Here is an 18,349-nt window from a genome sequence, read left to right on the forward strand (position 1 = left end):
GAGTTTTGATGGTTCTGTTAGGTATGAATGCTGGTTTTTGACTTAGGCATACGCCCGGATTTTGCATTTGGAGGCTTCTAGAAGGTTTTTATCATAATTGGCGAAAATTGGTAATTTGAAGGTTTGGAAGGTTTATGAGTTTGACCGGGAGTTGACTTTGATGATATCGGTCCGGGTTCGAATTATTGTTTTGGGAGTTAGAATATGTTTTTTATGTAATTTGGAACTTGTGTGCAAAATTTGAGGTCATTCCGAGTTGATTTAATATGGTTCGACACTTGGAAGTTGAAAGTTCATTAAGTTTGGTTTGATGTGCGATTCGTGGTTTTGATGTTATTATGTGTGATTTGATGCCTCGAGTACGTTCGTGTTATATTTTGGTACATGTTGACGTGTTCGGACAGGGTCTCGAGGGGCTCGGGTGCGTTTCAGATTGACATCAAACCCTTTTTCTCATGATTGGCATATCTGTTTATCTGGTGGTTATGGTGTTTCAAGCCTTCACGATTGTGAAGGTCAGGACACAATCGCGTATAGTTTTGGGGTCGAGAAGGGTTGAAGGTTTTGTTCATCGCTTTCGCATGTGATGGTTCGCGATCGCGGTCGAGCTGGGAGCTGGGAATTTCTGTCTTCGCGTTCGCGAGGTCGTGGGCGTGTTCGCGTAGTTGTGGTGCATTTGTTCATCGCGTTTGCGAGGGTAGTGCCGGCAACGTGAAGCATATTTTTTGATGAGTTCATTTATGTGCATCACGATCGCGAGAGTACAACCGCTATCGCGTAGAGTACCACTAGGCAGTGCATATAAGTACTTTATTTCAGACCTTCGGCTCATTTTTTCATATTTTGAGTTATAGAGTTCGGATTTGGGTGATTTTGGAAGGAAGTTTCACCACATGGATTGGGGTAAATATTTTTTACTCAAAATTGATTATATTACATGATTCCATCTTCAACTTTGGCATTTAATTGATGAATCCAGAAGAGAAATTGGTTTTTTTTTAACTAAACGTTCCTAAAGTGAATACTTGGATTTTGAATATTGATTCGGAGTCATATTTGAGTAAATTTTATATGGTTGGACGTATTAGAATGGGTTATCGAAGTTTGTGAGTTTTATCGGGTTCCGATGTGCAGACATAGGTTGACTTTGAGTATTTGATTAAAGATTCGACCTTTATCGTTTGGGTTTTCATCCTGTGGCATTATTTGATGATTTTGAGTTGCTTTTGGATAGTTTCGAGTCGTTTGGAGGTCGATCGACAAACTATTTCTTAGTTACGAACTATGAAGATATTTTAAGAAATGGATAGTTGATGATATGTGTTATGGAAAGGTTGATGTGGATTTTTGGAAGGTTATTTACCGTTTTTAGGGATGATCGAAATTTTTCTTGGGGCCTATTTGTATGCCTAATGAGAATGTGTATTCTATATCAGATTGAATTTGCTTGCTCTTACACAACTATTACCGTGGGTATATTATCGGCGGAATGGATGTTATTCGCGCCCTGGTCCATGTTGTGTGTTTCTCTCTTATTCTATGACGGGTTGCGAGGTTACATGATTATTCGCACGCATATTGTAATTCTGTTTTGGCCTTATGGTGTTATGAGTGAGATGGACCTCGTGATGTTAATTTTCTTATTGCACCATAGTTGTGCTTGTCTTTATCACTATTGTTTTGTGCCTAATCATCTTCCCACAGTTATATTTGTGCACTCTATCGTACTTGACGTTGATGCACATGTGATTAGCGAGCCCGAGCATTATGGATCGATAGGTACCCCTATGCGCATTAATATGATTGGATCAGATTGCGCACAACGGTAATATATGGGAACGAGTTGCATGCCTCAACAATACTGTGATGATATGTAATTCCTTATGCTTATTTCGTGTGTTTTGCTTTAACTTTGTGAAAATAGTTCATAAGAAGATGTCAATATTGGCCTTCCTGTTAAACTTGCTTGGTATCCTTCTTATTTGACCCTCTTACTATTATATGTCATGTCTGAGTTATTACTTTTTGGGGTACAGACCGCGTTGTGTGGGACTCCATGTGGCTTTTGGTGCAACTTGCCGGTTGGCTGCTTATATTAGGGTGAAACAAGGTTTCTAGATCCGGGATTTGCACTATCGTATTGGGATAAGGAATGTTTGGAGGAATGATACCATATTTTCACTTGAAATTTGGAAATGGTCCTTGTCGGACGAGAGAGGTTCTTGACTTGTTGATTTCATTGGCGGTTACGAGTTCCTACATGCTTCTTAACAAAGTAAAGAAACTAATTCAAAACATAATGAGAAAAGACTGATAAGAACAATAGAAGAAAGCATGCGTAAGAAGATCCTTTTAAAAGAAACTTAAACAAAGTTCAATAGAAGAAAAATAGTAAGAACACTTGAGAACACGGTAGAAGAATACAGTAGGCAAAACATAATATAGAAAGAACAGTAGAAGAAAATAGCAGGACATAGTAAAAAAGTATACAAGAACATAGTATAGAAAGCATAGTAGAAGAAAGGATTTTCACGCCCGAATGGATCAAATTTCAAACGCACCACCAATTTTGAAAGGCCTATATTTGAAAAAATACACTCAATTGTCGTTTAAACCAAGCACAGCACCGGAGTTAATTCCGAAGAGGTTCAAAAATTTAGGACATACCAAAATACGATGGAACTTTGGATCCACATGAGCACATCACAACCTATAACACAACTGTAAAAAAGGAACGATTTGGCTCAACATGAGATCGAATCGGTCTTGCTGAAGAAGTTTTGTGAAAGCCTCACAAAGGGGGCCGTAATATGGTATTCACTCTGACCTGAGCATTCAATTGACTCTTTTGAAATGCTTTAAGATTCATTCATAAACGCTTATGCCGAGGCAAGGAATGTCCAAGCCAGGAAGGTGAACATATTTAGGATCGCGCAAGGTGAGTCTGAATTGTTGCGTAATTTTGTGATCAGGTTCTAGAAAGAGAGGATGTTATTACTATCTATACCCGATGAGTGGGCAGCGGAGGCATTCACAAAGGGTTTGAATCCATGGAGTTTCGACGCCTCCCAAAAGCTGAAGGAAAGCCTGCTCGAATTCCAAATGACTACATGGGCAGATGACCATAATTGTTATGAGATGAAAATAAGGATAGAAGACGATCAGCTCGAGTTCCCGACACCAACCAAGGGTTGGTAACAAGACAAGAACCAAGATAAGTTCAAAATCTATTTCGATGCGGATCGATAATCTTCTAAAAGTTGTTTCCTGCCATATGAGAGAATTGAAGGACGCGGCAACAAAGGGGCTCGGTCCTCGATAGGTTCGCACCTGATAGAAGAACTGACCATGGCCGGAACAATATATCGTTACAAGAAAGAGGTATCAGGGGCTTGGGATTTCGCATATCCCAGATCATCGGATTATAGTTTCACCATTAGCATAGTGGAGTTGGTATCAACGATGAGGAATATCAAAGAAGCACAATTCTCGAAGCCAATCAGATCTGATCCTAAAAAAAGGGATCCTAAATTCTGGTACGTATATCATGGGACCCATAACCACATAATTGGGGATTTCTAGCATCTGCATGAAGAGGTGGCAATGCTGTTGAAAAATGGCCATCTCAAGGAGTTCTTGAGCGACCAAGTCAAGAACAACTACGGCTGTAGCCAGGACAATGTGGAGCCTTAAAAGATAGTAGAAGACTCCCCTCGATTGACTATCAACATGATTTTTCGAGGGAATGAAATTAATGGCGTAACCTTCTCGGCAGCCAAGAAATAAAGATATCGGTGAGCCACAACAAGAGACTCCGAGACGTCATAGAAGATGACATCACCTTCGCGGAGGAAGACGCCAACGAACTTCTTCTACCACATAATGACGTACTGGTAATTTCTCTCAATGTCTTAGATTTCAATATTAAGCTTGTTTTGGTTGAGCCAGGAAGCTCAGCCAACATCATTCAATGGAGAGTGCTTGAACAAACAAAGTTAACTAGAAATATTGTTCCAATAACAAAGCTCCTCACTGGGTTCAACTTGGCAAGCGTGACAACCTGAGGAGAGATCCTGCTATGCCCAAACACCAAAGGGGTAACTAAGACCACCTTATTCGAAGTGGTAGACGGTGACATGGGTTACAACATAATCCTCAGAAGGCTGTGGATATAGGAGATGAAGGCTGTGTCCTCAACATATCATCAACTGTTAAAATTCACGACCCTGGAGGGAATTTAGCAGATAAGAAGAGATCAACTAGTAGCAAGAGAAATGAATGCAGTGTCGATTTCCAGCAACAAAGCGAAGGAAACATTCAAATAGCAATTATAGGAACCGACGCCTTCTCCCTTGCCAAATGAAGACGATAAAGGCAAGGAGTCATCGGAATCCCTCTAGGTGCCGAGATACTATCAGGTACTGGAGGAGACAGATGCAAGCAAGTCCAGTGTAGAGGAACTTGAGCAAGAGGCTTTATTCGAATTATTCTTGGAAAGGAAATTTCACTTGGGAACTGGACTCAATCCCAAACTCAGGTCAGGACTTATGAATTTCCTTAAAGCTTATGTCGATTGTTTTGCATGGTCGCAATTATATCCCGTTATAGGTGGTTGTACACAAGCTAAGCTTGGATCAAACTTCCCACCGGAAAGGCAAAAGAAACTTCCAATAGCCGAGGTCAAAAACATGTTTGTTAAAGAAGAGGTAACTCGGCTACTCGACATGTAAATCCGGGAGATAAAGTATCAAAAATAGTTATCTAATGTAGTTGTAGGTCCAAATAAGAATAACAAGTTTAGAATGTGCATAGATTATAAGGAACTAAATAAGGCGTGCCCTAAAGACTCGTTCCCAATAATTAAATGATTGATGCAACGATCGGGCACGAGTTAGTGAGTTTCCTTGATGCCTACTCGGGGTACAATCAAATCAAGATGAACTTGGAGGATCGGGGAAAAACTTCATTCATAATGAGTTTCGGCAAATATTGTTACAATGCGATGCCATTCGGGCTTAAAAATGCCGAAGTCACTTATCAAAGGCTCGTTAATAAGATGTTTGAAAAAGAAATAGGCAGAACAATGGAAGCATATATTGATGACATGTTAGTTAAGTCTTTGAATGCAAGAGATCACTTGAAACACCTCCATGAAACAATATCTTAAGGAAGCATAAGATGAAACTTACCCAGGAAAAGTTACTAACATATCTAGCTGTCTTAGAGGTAGCTGTAAGTGCCGTTTTGCTCCGAGAAGAAGAAGGTACACAATTTCCTATCTTTTATGTTAGTAAAATACTGTTAGGAATGGAGACTCATTACTCGCACCTCGAAAAACTAGTCTTAGCTCTTGTAGTCGCCTCTCAAAAGCTTAGGCCATCAATGTCACACGATAGCCATTGTGACAACCTTTCCTTTGAGGAATGCTCTTCACAATCCTGAGTTGTCAGGCCGTTCGGCTAAACAGGCAGTCGAAATTAGTGTGTTGATATTGAATATAAGCCTAGGACTGCGATTAAGATGCAAGTTTTGTCCAGCTTTGTGGCAAATTTCAGTCCCGGGTTAATACCTCTAGCTGCTAAAGAGCAGTACTGGTGTCAAAAATAACATCAGGAGTTTGGACCGGGGACTGCATGGCCAGCTCTATGTAAATAAGTTGCAAGTTAGCCACATGTATTTGCCATTTCTTTTTTCCCTTAGCAAATGAATGCATATTTACTTTTAAATATGGAAGGAATAAAATAAAGTCCTTTTATTTTTATCTTGTTTCTTGTCCAAATGATGAGTTGATTTTATCATTTGAATGTTAGCAAAAAAATTCAAATGGTTGTGCTGGAATGAATAGGAGACGTCCTCTTCAAGAGCACCATAAACACAAGAGGGCCCTCTCTTATGAAACCCTCATAGTAAAGGGTTGATTTCCGTATAATTTATGCCCGGAATTAGAAGTTATCGGATGAAAGTATGCCCGAAGCTTTAAGTAACCCAACTTCAAAGAAAATATATCTTGCACAACACTTTAGCAAAATTCTTCTTTATTTATCAAAAGTTCCAAACTCAATGTAAAGCTTGGCATAAGTACAATGTACAAAACAAAGAAGAAGGGGAAAAACAACAAAAGGAAAGAATCTAAGCATTATCGCCGTCAGAGCCCGAGTGGAGAGAGCCATCTGCATCCCCCTGGTGGAAGAGAGTGGATCAGCTACCGGTTCGGGGCCTAGAACTTCATCATCATTCTCTTAAATTTCATCCTTGAATCCCGATTACTCAGAACCAGTGCTCGAAGAGTCAGTTGCAATAGGCCAAGCAAGGAGACGTTCTGGAGCAGTTAGCTCCAGTTCTCGAGCCATGGCGATGCAATCATCAATATAATCGATGCCCTATTTGGCATTTTCCAAGGTTTTCTCCCCATATGATACATAGAATACGTCTTCTCAAATATGAGAAAGTTCCCTTGGTACTGGAGCTTTGCCTTAATTCTGTCAACCTCGGCCTGAAGGTCGTCCCTCTTGGACCTCATGGCACCGAGGCTAGAATTAAGATCACGGGTTGTAGATAGATGAATCAGATTTTGCTCTATGATCTTCTAAAATCTCTCCTCCATTCCAGCCCTCTTCTCCTTGGCGACATTGGCCTCCTCGGATTTGGAGCTTAAGGTTTTCTTCAAGTTATTCACTTGTTCCTCGGAGGCAGACTCACGCTTGGCAGCAACATGCACAATATCTTGGAGCTCAACCCACTTAACCTTAGCCTCTTGGAATTGTAAATGTAATTGAGGAGCTTCTTCGTTGTGGGCCATCACTATTTTTTTGCTTTGCTACAATCGGGCCTCAAGCTCGCCTGCCTCAACAGTTTTTGCCTCCAACACTAGGAGGCGTGCAGCCAGTTGGTCTCTTTTGGCCAACAGTTGATCCCATTCAGAGGCAAGTCCTTGCTTATCGAGGATCAATTTCCGCAGGCCCTCAAAAGCAAGGAAGTTGGCCTATAAAAAAGAATGTCAAGGTTAGAAATCCTGTTACAACAAACAAATAGAAAACAAGTGATGAGAAAGAAAGTACGGTATAGGTGCTGCATTATGCATAACATTATTCAAAAAATACTCCCCCGAAAGGGAGCATATTTTCTTCTTATCTTTCTCTGAATCCAACGGCTTCAAGAAGTTCACAAGCTCTATTGGCCTGGATAACAGATGGCACTCCTTTGAAACCGAAAGAGTAGCACTCCTTCGAAACCGAAAGAGTAGCACTCCTCCTCCCTCGGGGATCTAGGGAAAGGGGTGTGTAATTGTGCCCCAAATTCCCGCGATCAGGAGACTGGGGAGGAGAAGCACCCCCCTCCCCCTTCGAAAGTCTATTCCATTGGAGAAGACACAGTATGTGCTAGTGGTGAAGGTGCAACTGGTGTAGAGGGGAGTGAAGTTGTTGGCATTGAAAGTTGTGAAATAGCTGCAGAAGGAGCAATGCTAATTATTGGTTTCTTAGTATTTGAAGGCAGAAGAGGCCCGGGGTCCGAGCTCCTTAGACTAGAGACAACAACAGGAGTTGGAAAGCGAGAATCAACAGGAGTACTGAAAGGGCGAATAGATGAGGGGTAGCTGCTAACGGCCCAAGTCCGCGGAGTCGCGGATGGAACCTTCTCTTTGAAGTCATTGATGGTACTCAGGTGTTTGGGTATGGTGGTGTTTGCAGTGGGAGGCTCAGGATCAACATCAACGTTTTTGTCTTTGTTTGTCTCCGGGCCTCTACCGAAGAGAAGACCGAAGTTTCTATAAGATACAGTAGAAGAAGCCATGGTAGTAAAATTTATAGGGAAGATTAAATTTTTCTAAGCAGGAGGAGATTGAGTACAGAGAAGGTGATAAACATATGGAATTTGGAAGTGAAAGAGGTAAAATGATGTGTAAAAGTTAGGATATAGACAACAAAAATCGTGGTCATGATTACCTCAACAACCGACGAAAATATTACTTGATCATGGGGCAGTACATATTCGGGGTATTAAATGCAAGAAGACATACGTCATTTCAATCGTCAGAGACTGTTCAGGAGATTTTCTATCAAGAAAGCGATCTTCACCAACTTTCCGGTGACACAAGGATATATCACCAGAAAGCAATGTATAGGGTAAAATTGGTTTATAACCGGAGGGAAGAAGGGAGGGATTTGCTTAAGAACTTCAAGAGGTTTGTTTCTCCTAAATGAACACTCTGTTCTTAAGTCTACGTTCATAAAATAAAGACAAGGAAATATAATGTAACATTATCTACTTTCAGTTTTATTATATATCTTTACGCTCTTTATGTTTTTCCCCGAAAAGTGAAAAATGATAACCTCAAATCTGGAGTATAGAATTTGTATAGGATGAAATTGGTTTATAATAAACGGTCGAATGATAGTATGATACGTGAAATCGAAGACATGCATATGACGTATCAAGTAACAACCAGTATCGGAGACAACAATTGCAACTGACATCGGATAGACTACGAAGGGAACATGGTTAACAGGAGCACATTGAATTTTTGTCATCAAATAGTATTCAATGAAGAATATTCTCTAACATTAAATGGACAGCCGTTGTAGAGAATATTTGCATTCATGGCCTGCCGTTACATATTCATCGACGACTCTTTTATTATCATTTAAGTATGGCTTGATCTTAAGATTTTGTTTCCCTAGATATAGCTATAAATAGCAGGCTCAGCAGGCATTGTAAGACACAAAATTCTTAACAAAACACATGTCGTATTCCATTTTCGCTCTCAATTAAATAACTTTATTTTCTCTTGTACATTGTCCTCATTTCTGTCCTCGGAGACGCTGCTCTCGCAGCCAGGATTGTCATCTTCTTTAATTTTAATCGATTAGTCTTACTTTTAATCTTATTTATTTATCATTTTTGGGTCAAATCAGTTTGCTTATTTATAAACCACGTAACAAATTCAATTGTACCATTTTACGGGTAAACATAATTCGTGATGTTGTTCACCTTCATTTCATTTGGTTTGACATGATTGACAAATTGGGAAGTTTTAAATTATTCCGTTTCAGTTTTAGCTAAAACGTGTATTTCAATTCTGTTTGTTTCCCTGTCTTTGTTTAAATTATCTTTCTTATGTTTTGTTGATTTATTTTATTTTCTCATTTTTGTCCTTTGAATATTATCACGCAAAGCCTCCACACTCCAACGTGGGTCTACATAATAAATGTTCTTTACTCATAATCTGATTGACTCCCCGCTTAAAAAGATCCTGTAAGAGATGATATTTTCCAGTCCAACTATCTAGCCAGACATCCTTATTCATGAATTCCAATATTGAGATATTGAATTTAAAATTAAGTTAAACTATTGCTGATATTCGGCTAGAGTTTTGCATAAGTATTGAGCTTTGCATGGTTATTAATGCATTCTACGCTCAATACGTGTTTTAATGTAACGACCCAGTTTGTCATTTTGAGTATTTGAACCCCGTTTTACTATTTAATATTTTTCATATGTGTATTTGATGATTTGTGACTTATGGGGATGGGTGGTTTGACTTTCATGGGGTTTGGGAGTGAATTGGAACACTTCATCTTATTTTTGAAACCTTAATTTGGAAGAGTTGACCAAGGTTTGACTTTTTTGTGAACGACCTCAGATTGGTGATTTGTTTGTTCCAATGAGTTTGTATGATGATTTTTGACTTAGGAGTATGTTCGAATTTTGAGGTTCCCAAATGATTTGAGCTTATTTATCGAAAGTTGGCCGTTTGAAGTATTGGAGAGTTCTTAAGTTTCGATAGTTGACACTAATGATATCGGATTCTGATTGTTATTACAGAACTTAGTATAAGTTTATTTTGTTGTATGGAACTTGTGCACAAAGTTTGGTGGTGATCCGAATTGCTTAGGTTTGAACCAGACCCTTCGTTCGAAGCTTGGAAGTTCTTGAACTTAAGAGAGATGCAACTTGTGATTTGATCTTTGCTTTGTAGATGTGATGTTATTGTATATGTTTAAAAGCTTTGGATAGGTTGGGGTAGTGTTTATGGACTTGTTCGTATCACTGGGCGAGGTATCGGGTGGCTCGAGTGAGTTTCGGATCACCCGGAGCATTGGTGTCAGAGATTTTTACTGGTGTCGGGTTCTTTATCGCTATTGCGGAGGTGGTTCGCGATCACGGAGAGTATTTTGGAGATGGTGTAGTTTCTCTTTGCGTTCACGGAAGGGGTCTCGCATTCACAAAGAAGGAGTTGGGAACTAGAAGAAGCCTTCTCGTTCGTGTAAGGCTGGTCGCATTGGCAGAGTGGCTGGGCAGGTGAGTGTTCGCGTTTGCAATGGGTATCGTTACGTTCGCAAAGGAGACTGGGCGGAAGACTTCGCATTCGTTGGGTATGATGTCACGTTTGCAAAGTGTTATTTTCGCGGAAGCAGAATTTATGCTTCACGAACTCGAGGCATGGGCCGCATTCGCAAAGGATTTATCTGGGAAGAATATTGAAGTGCAATATTTCAGGATTTTAACCCATTATTCCATATTTTGAACCATACACTTGGAGGTGGGCGATTTTGCAAGGATATTGTTATACAAAACTTTGGGGTAAGTGATTTCTACCCAGTTATAGTATTATTTCAAGAATTTAGTTGGATTATTAATACCTAAAATATTAAATTTTGAGGTAAATTTGGGAGTTTTTCCTACAACTTAGTATAGAAAAAATTGAGGTTTTGATCTTTGATATGGACTTAGATTTGAAAACAAAACATATATTTGGACTCGGGATTATGGGTAGTCGGGATCTGCCCTTTGACTCATGTTTTGATCATGTAGGCCGGGTTGACTTTTGTTGAGTTTTAGGGATTGTTGGCCCAAGAACAGGTGAAGTTATGAAGATTGATAAAAGAACTAAGACATGGACCAGGTCCATCTTGTGAAGCACAGTCATGATCAACCTGTACATTTGAGATGCACGTGAAGGAGATATGTCTAACTGATCAAAAAGCAATATTTCCTTATCTGATCGAAAATATTGCATATTGGATAAGGAGAGAAAGACTCCTTACATGAAGAGAACATAATTTAGGATGAAGATAGTATTAGAGTTTGAGATCATCATGAACTCTTCTACGATAGAAGAGTAGTAATTGAATCCCGTCAAACTTTGATCACTAAGCTATTAAATGCCAGTGTTGTTCTCTTTTACAGGTAATGCACATAAGCACAAGTTAAACTTAAATTGAGAGCAAAAAAGGAAGGCAATTTTGCAAGCAATTTATGTGTGATTTGAGTGTGCAATCCTGAAGCTGCTTGAACGAGATAGAAGAACCAGCTCCATGTGTCAATCTTTTATTCTAGTTCAATTGTAGCAGGTGATTTTACATTGTACCTTTCAGTTTTAATAGAAGAAATTGTATTATGTACCTAGAGTGTTCAAGTTAGAAGTTAACTTGACGTTATCGTAACAGTTGAGGATGGTTGCCATAACGGGATTAGAGTTAATCCTTAGGTTTACAAAGAGTTTTTGTAAATGCTATTTTGGCTCAGTGATTTTAGTGGAAGTTTGGAAAAATCCTACTGAGTAGTAGGTCGTGGTTTTTTCACCTTTTGAGCTAGGTGTTTTCCACATAAAAATGTCTGTGTTCTTTATTTTTTGTTTTTATTATTCCGCAAATAGTAGTAGTTGAAACACCTAGAAGAACCAGGTTCTTCTATAGTCAAGTTAAGCGAAAATTGGATACCACACAAATCACCCCCTTTTGTGTGGTATTGACACTTAAAACATCAATTGGTATCAGAGCAGGTTATCCTTGAGGAGGTTAACACCTTAGGAAAAGATCAAGTTTTGTGCACCACCTGGAAAGTGGGAATGACAATTCACTCCTAGGCCTCCACTCTTTAATGGTCAGTACTATTCTTGGTGGAAGAACAGGATGAGAGATCATATCATAGGAGAAGACTATGAACTCTGCGACATAGTCACTGATGGTCCCCTGGCAACTACAAAGAAGAATGCTGAATGAGTGGACGTGCCAAAGACAAGAGCTAACTGCACTGCTGAAGACTTGAAAAAATGGGAGAAGAATGCTAAGGTCAAGAAATGGCTTGTGTATGGACTGTGTCCAGACGAGTACAGTAGGATTCAAAGTTGTACCACTGCCAAGGAAATATGGGATACTTTACAAGTGGGTCATGAAGGAACTCCTCAAGTAAAGAGATTAAGATGAATACTGCTATATTCTCAATATGAGAATTTCACTATGAAGAAAGGAAAAACCATCTAGGAGATGTACATAAGGTTCACAACACTAACAAATGAATTTAAATCTCTTGGGAGAATTATCCTTGAAGAAGATAAGGTTGAGAAAATCTTGACAAGAGTCTTACCAGTGACTTGGGAAAGCAAAATCACTGCTTTTCAGTAATCAAAGAACATTGATACCCTTAAGTTGGATGAACTGATTGGAAACCTCACAGCCTATGAACTGATAAGGCAAACCATGAAAATGGGTGCACCCAAGAAGGAAAGCAGTCTGGCTCTCAGAATAACTGAAGGTGCGGATTTAGAGGATGATTAAATGGCCATGAACATAAGAGATTTCAAAAAGTACCTAATGAGAGGAAAGGATTCTTCAAGAGGTACAACCTTCAACAAATAAGGGGCTCCTGAGAAACAGACCAACGAGGGTTGCTACAAATGTGGTAAGACTGATCACATGATCAAGAATTTTCCTCAGTGGGAAATTGAATGAAAGAAGGAAATGGCTGAATGAATGAACAGGAAGAAGGAACAGGTTCAACCCAAAAGTAACAAACGATCAATAAAGGCGATGGTTTCTGCTTGGGGAGAAACATTAGATGAGGACTCAGAAGATGAAGCTGGAGATAAACAAGCACTTATGGCCATCAGAGAATCAGATGATGAACAAGAGGTCCAAGTGAAGAGAAGTAGCCAAATATGGTACATGGATAGTGGCTGCTCAAAACATATGACTTGAAACAAGAACCAGTTCCTTTCACTTGAGGACTTAAAAGGAGGTAATGTCTCCTTTGGAAATGGGAAGAAATGTGAGATTATTGAGGTTGGAAAGGTAGGTAAGACAAACTCACACTCCATTGAGAATGTCTACTTGATAGATGGCTTGAAATATAGCCTAATCAGTGTATCACAACTGTGTGACGAGCTAACCTTGTAGCATTCACCTCTACAAAATGCTTTGTGATTAACCTTACCACTGATAAGATTTTTTTGCAGGGAAAAAGAGTTAACAATATTTACATTGTATATTTGTCTACTCTTTCAGAAAATGAACTCACTAGCTTAAGTGTGTTGAATAATGATCCCCTCCTGTGGCACAAAAGACTTGGTCATGCAAGTATGAATCAACTCAACAAATTAGTCTCCAAGGACTTGGTGATAGGGATATATAACATCAATTTCAAGTAAGACAAAGTTTGTGAGGCCTGTGCAAGGGGAAAACAGGTAAGATCATCCTTTAAAAGCAAGAAAATGGTAAGCACAACCAGGACACTGGAATTGGTTCATATGGATCTCTGTGGTCCAATGAGAACATTGAGTAGAGGTGGTAAGAAATATGTGATGGTACTTGTTGATGATTATTCTAGGTTTACCTGGGTACTATTCTTAACATCTAAAGATGAAGCATTTGACATGTTTACTGCTTTTGTTAGAAAGTCTCAGAAACAACTAGGTAATCAACTTGCATCCATTAGGTCTGATCATGGAACTCAATTTGAAAATGCTAAGTTTGTTGAATTTTGTGATGAGCATGGTATAGATCATAACTTCTCTGCCCCTAGGACTCCCTAAAAAATGAAGTAGTTGAAAGAAAGAACAAGACTCTTGAAGATATGGCTAGGACAATGCTTCTTTCTTGTAAACTGCCCCACAACTTCTGGGCAGAGGCTGTAAACACTACATGTTATATCATCAATAGATGCATGACTAGACCTCTTGTAGCGAAGACTCCCTATGAGTTACTTAAAGGGAGAAAACCAAATATATCCCATCTTAGGGCATTTGGATGCAAGTGCTTTGTGCATAATAATGGAAAGGACTCCCTAGGTAAGTTTGATCCTAGGAGTGATGAGGGAGTATTCTTGGGATATTCTTCACATAGCAAAGCATATAATGTGCTCAATAAAAGAACTTTGTGTGTTTAAGAAAGTGTGCATGTAGGGTTTGATGAAACTAACATTCTTTCTGAGAGACAAGAACATGAAGATGAAACTATTGGGCTGGTAAAAGAATTGACTGATCTCTCAGCACAAGCTAAAGTGGCACCAAAAGAAGGAACATGTGATGGAATATGTTCTTCCATCCAGGGCAACCTGACAGTGGGAACTGATCAAAAAGGAACTGAAACCAATCCCCTAAAGGAACCTATTCATGACCCTATTCCTCAGCAACAGAACATGGGAGAAACATCTAGCAAAAATCAGTTTGTTGTGAAACCTCACAAGTATCAAAGTTCTCATCCTATTGAGAACATAATTACTGATCTAACCTCTGGAGTCACAACTAGATCACAATTAAAGAATCTGTGTGCTTTTGATGCTTTCCTATCTCTTATTGAACCTAAAAATGTTGTTGAGTCTTTGTAGGATGCAGATTGGGTAAATACAATGCAAGATGAACTCAATCAGTTTGAGAGAAGTCAAGTTTGGCATCTAGTTTCAAGACCCAAGGACAGATCAGTTATTGGCACAAAATGGGTCTTCAGAAACAAACTTGATGATAATGAAACAGTTACAAGAAATAAGGCAAGACTGGTAGTCCAAAGTTACAGCCAAGAGGAGGGTATAGATTTTGATGAGACTTTTGCTCCAGTTGCAAGACTAGAGGCAATAAGACTCCTCACAGCCTTTGAAGCAAATATGGAATTCACTCTTCATCAGATGAATGTCAAAAGTGCTTTCCTGAATGGCTACCTAAAAGAAGAAGTGCTTGTGAAACAACCTCCAAGGTTTGAGAGCAAAAAATATCCTGAGCATGTGTACAAATTAGACAAGACTATCTATGGACTCAAGTAGGCTCCTAGAGCATGGTATGGATGATTGTCCAAATTCCTGCTTGAACATGGCCACAAAAGAGATAAAATTGACATTACTCTATTCTTGAGGAAAAAAGGTAAGGATCTTCCTGTGGTACAAATATATGTTGATGACATAATCTTTGGGGCCACCACTAACAAACTAGGTAAGGATTTTGCCAAATTAATGGGGAGTGAGTTTGAAATGAGTATGATGGGTGAGCTTAACTTTTTCTTAGGATTACAGATCAAACAAAGCCCAAATGGAACCATGATCCATCAGCAGAAATATGCAAAGGAGCTGATCAAAAAGTTTAAAATGGATGAATCAAAGTAAACAGACACCCCCATTGCAATTGCCACTAAATTAGACATAGATGAACCTGGTTCATCTGTTGATCAGAAGCTATATAGGGTTATGATTGGTTAACTTTTGTATCTTACTATCAACATACCTGACATAGTTTTTTGTGTAGGGCTTTGTGCTCGCTTTCAAGCTAATCCAAAAGAGTCTCACTTGACTGCTGTCAAGAGGATACTGAGGTATTTGAAAGGCACTACTGATATGTGCCTTTGGTACCCTAAAGGTAGTAATTTCAATCTAGTAGGGTATGCTGATGTTGATTATGCAGGTTTCCTTGTGGATACGAAAAGTACGTCAGGTATGGCTTATTTTCTTGGTTCATGTCTTGTATCATGGGCCACTAAAAAGCATAATTCAGTGCCTTATCCACTGCTGAGGCTGAATATGTTGTTGCTGCCTCTTGTTGTGCTCAATTGCTATGGATCAAACAACAACTGGTAGATTTTGGCATTGAAGTTAGTTGCATTCCTATATTCTGTGATAACACTAGTGCTATAAGTATGACAAAGAATCCTGTTCATCATAAGAGGACTAAACACATACATGTTAGACACCACTTCTTAAGAGATAACTATGAGAAAGGATTGATCTCCATAGAATTCTATGCTACTGATAAACAAATTGCTGACATCTTCACTAAAGCAATGAGTAGAGAAAACTTTGAGAGGAACAAGTTGGAATTAGGGATGATTAAGATCACCTAATAGGTCCAGCTCAGAATGCATAATGAAAAAAAAGAGAAAAAATGAATTTTTTTTGGCCAGGAACTCTGAACTTGTGTAAATATCTAGATTAATTCTTACTCAGCTTTATACTTTAATTAGTATACTCCTGTGACATGTGTTAATATGACTCACTGATCCTTTACAAAATTTTCTATAATATGGTAAATTGAGGCATGTTCAAGAGAATTCTAAATGAAGAACCTGGTTTCTCTGTATGGGTTGATCTGAAAGCTAAGGTATGTTTTCTATACTCTGCACAATTAGAAATATAAATATTTAAATCATGAGCAGAAGTCATACAATTGTTAAATTGCTAAAAAATTCTATCAGTTAGCTTTGAACCAGTTCCATCTGCCTAGAACTCTAAATCGAAAAAATTGCCTAAAATCTAGAGAAGATAAACCGATCATTCAAATCTGAAATTTCAGGTTGATTAGACCTCTAATTGACCATTGCTAAAGCTGTCGTTACCCATTAAATGTGTATTTCTCTTTAAATACACGTCATTCCTTATGCCATCTCCATAATTCCAAAACGACAAAATCCCTCTTCACATTCACTTGCCCTCTTCTCCAAAATTCTAATTCACAAATTCCCTCAAGAAACCAACGATCATGACCAACCCACAAGACAATCCTGGAAATTCTCCACCACCCACTCCTTATAATTCATCTACACCTCCTCCACCTAGTACATCTCCCAAACCCAGGTTGAGAAGGGTAAAAATGCTTGCGCAAAAAATAGTAGCGTCTGGGGCTATGAGGAAGAAATTAAATGAGAAGTTGAAGTCCAGCCATGCCCAAAACTCTGGCTCCAACTCTAATTCTGAATCATATAAATCCGCTACTGAGGGGGAAGGACCTGGGTCTTCTGACTCTGAAAAAACTCAAGAATCTCCTTCTAAGGTAATTTCTTCTATATATGAAAATCTAGACACTAGGTTTGTTCTGGTTGGGTCTGTTAATGATGTAGAATTACCAAGGTCACGAAGGAGTTGAGGTAAAAAGAATTCTGAAAAGGAAAAAGAGAGAGAGAGAGGGTGCATGTGGTAAAGAGAGGGAAAATGGGAAAAAGTGGTTGATCATTCACCCACTGCTGATTTGCCTATGCCTGCTATCTGTGTGGTTGAACAAGAAAGGGTAGAAGAGAGTGGCAAGAAGTCAGGGGGAAGTGGTTTTGGGGAAGCTGCTGAGGAGCTGGTTAATTTGAGCACATATGGAGATGAACCTAGTTCATCTACTGAAGAGACCCTAGCAGACCTACTGAAAATGTTTGGGGCAAGTTATGACCCAAAGAAATGCAGAATTCCCACACCAAAAGCCCCTAGTGTTCCTAATCCCTCCAAGAAAAGAAAGGCTTCATCCCCAACAACTACTGAATTTTCATTGCCAAAGGGTAGAGCTACAAGAAGCAGAGTGAGAGTGATCTCCAGAAAGCTCTAGCTGAGAGTAAGAAGAAAAAGCTGGCTAAAGGAAAAGGGAAGGTTACAGAGTCCTCAGAGGACGTGGAGGTTGATAAGATGGAACAGGTCCATCAAGAGAAAGTTTAACCAGTGGAGGTTCAGACCCCCAAGCCCAAAAAGCCCAAGACTTCGTCCAAGAAGTCTTCCTATGTGTCTGAGGCTGCTGAACCTTCACTAGCCAAGAGGACATGGTCTGCTGTGAAAGGAAAAAAAGTGAAAATTTCTGAAGATGAGGAATGGAGTGGAGAAGAAGTAGAAGATGATTCTGATGGTGAATAGGACAAGCTTGCCATGTTTGGCAAAAGAAAGATCTTGAAGGGTAGACTGCTAAAAGACCTGGTGGAGCCAGGAATGATGAAACTGGAGGATGCCTTAGCTTCTTAGGGGTGGAATGACATGGTCCTTCAGATGGATGGTAGGCTAGCCAGGAATGAGATAATTGAGTTTATGGCAAATATAGAAGTTCAGGATGGCAAGTTTAGCAGCCTGGTGAAAGGGGTTTAAGTGTCCTTTGATGCAGAAAAACTTGGAGAAATCCTTAATATAACCTTTGAAGGGTTTGATGATTATACAAGGCAAAGGTGGCCTTGTCTGGACTCCCTTCCTATTGCCCTTGAAATTACCAAGAGGTTTTGTGATGCTGAGGATGTGAATAAAGCCAGGGCTGTTCAAAAGAGTGAAATGAGGCCTCAGCACGAGGTCTTGTTTGAATTTGTAAATAAGTGTCTATTGCCCATACAGGAGAGAAGGCACATTGCAAATTATA

The 18,349-nt window shown here is 39.3% G+C and overlaps 1 protein-coding gene across 1 annotated transcript; it reads left to right on the forward strand.

The window, feature by feature from the left end:
* Window positions 1-16,735: 16,735 nt before the first annotated feature.
* On the forward strand, window positions 16,736-17,862 carry LOC138881020 (uncharacterized). The gene is made up of 5 exons (XM_070161212.1): window positions 16,736-17,026; window positions 17,094-17,169; window positions 17,256-17,398; window positions 17,521-17,649; window positions 17,743-17,862. The coding sequence occupies exons 1-5, from the start codon at window positions 16,736-16,738 to the stop codon at window positions 17,860-17,862; spliced, it is 759 nt and encodes a 252-aa protein (XP_070017313.1).
* Window positions 17,863-18,349: the final 487 nt, after the last annotated feature.

Source organism: Nicotiana sylvestris, chromosome 11 (genome assembly GCF_000393655.2).
Source record: "Nicotiana sylvestris chromosome 11, ASM39365v2, whole genome shotgun sequence".
NCBI lineage: Eukaryota > Viridiplantae > Streptophyta > Magnoliopsida > Solanales > Solanaceae > Nicotiana > Nicotiana sylvestris.

Coding starts and splice junctions, on each gene's coding strand:
- LOC138881020 (XM_070161212.1), top strand. CDS start 16,736: ATGACCAACCCACAAGACAATCCTGGAAATTCTCCACCACCCACTCCT. Junction 17,170..17,255: donor AGAGAGAGAGGGTGCATGTG/GTAAAGAGAGGG, acceptor TGGTTGAACAAG/AAAGGGTAGAAGAGAGTGGC. Junction 17,650..17,742: donor AGGTTGATAAGATGGAACAG/GTCCATCAAGAG, acceptor TATGTGTCTGAG/GCTGCTGAACCTTCACTAGC.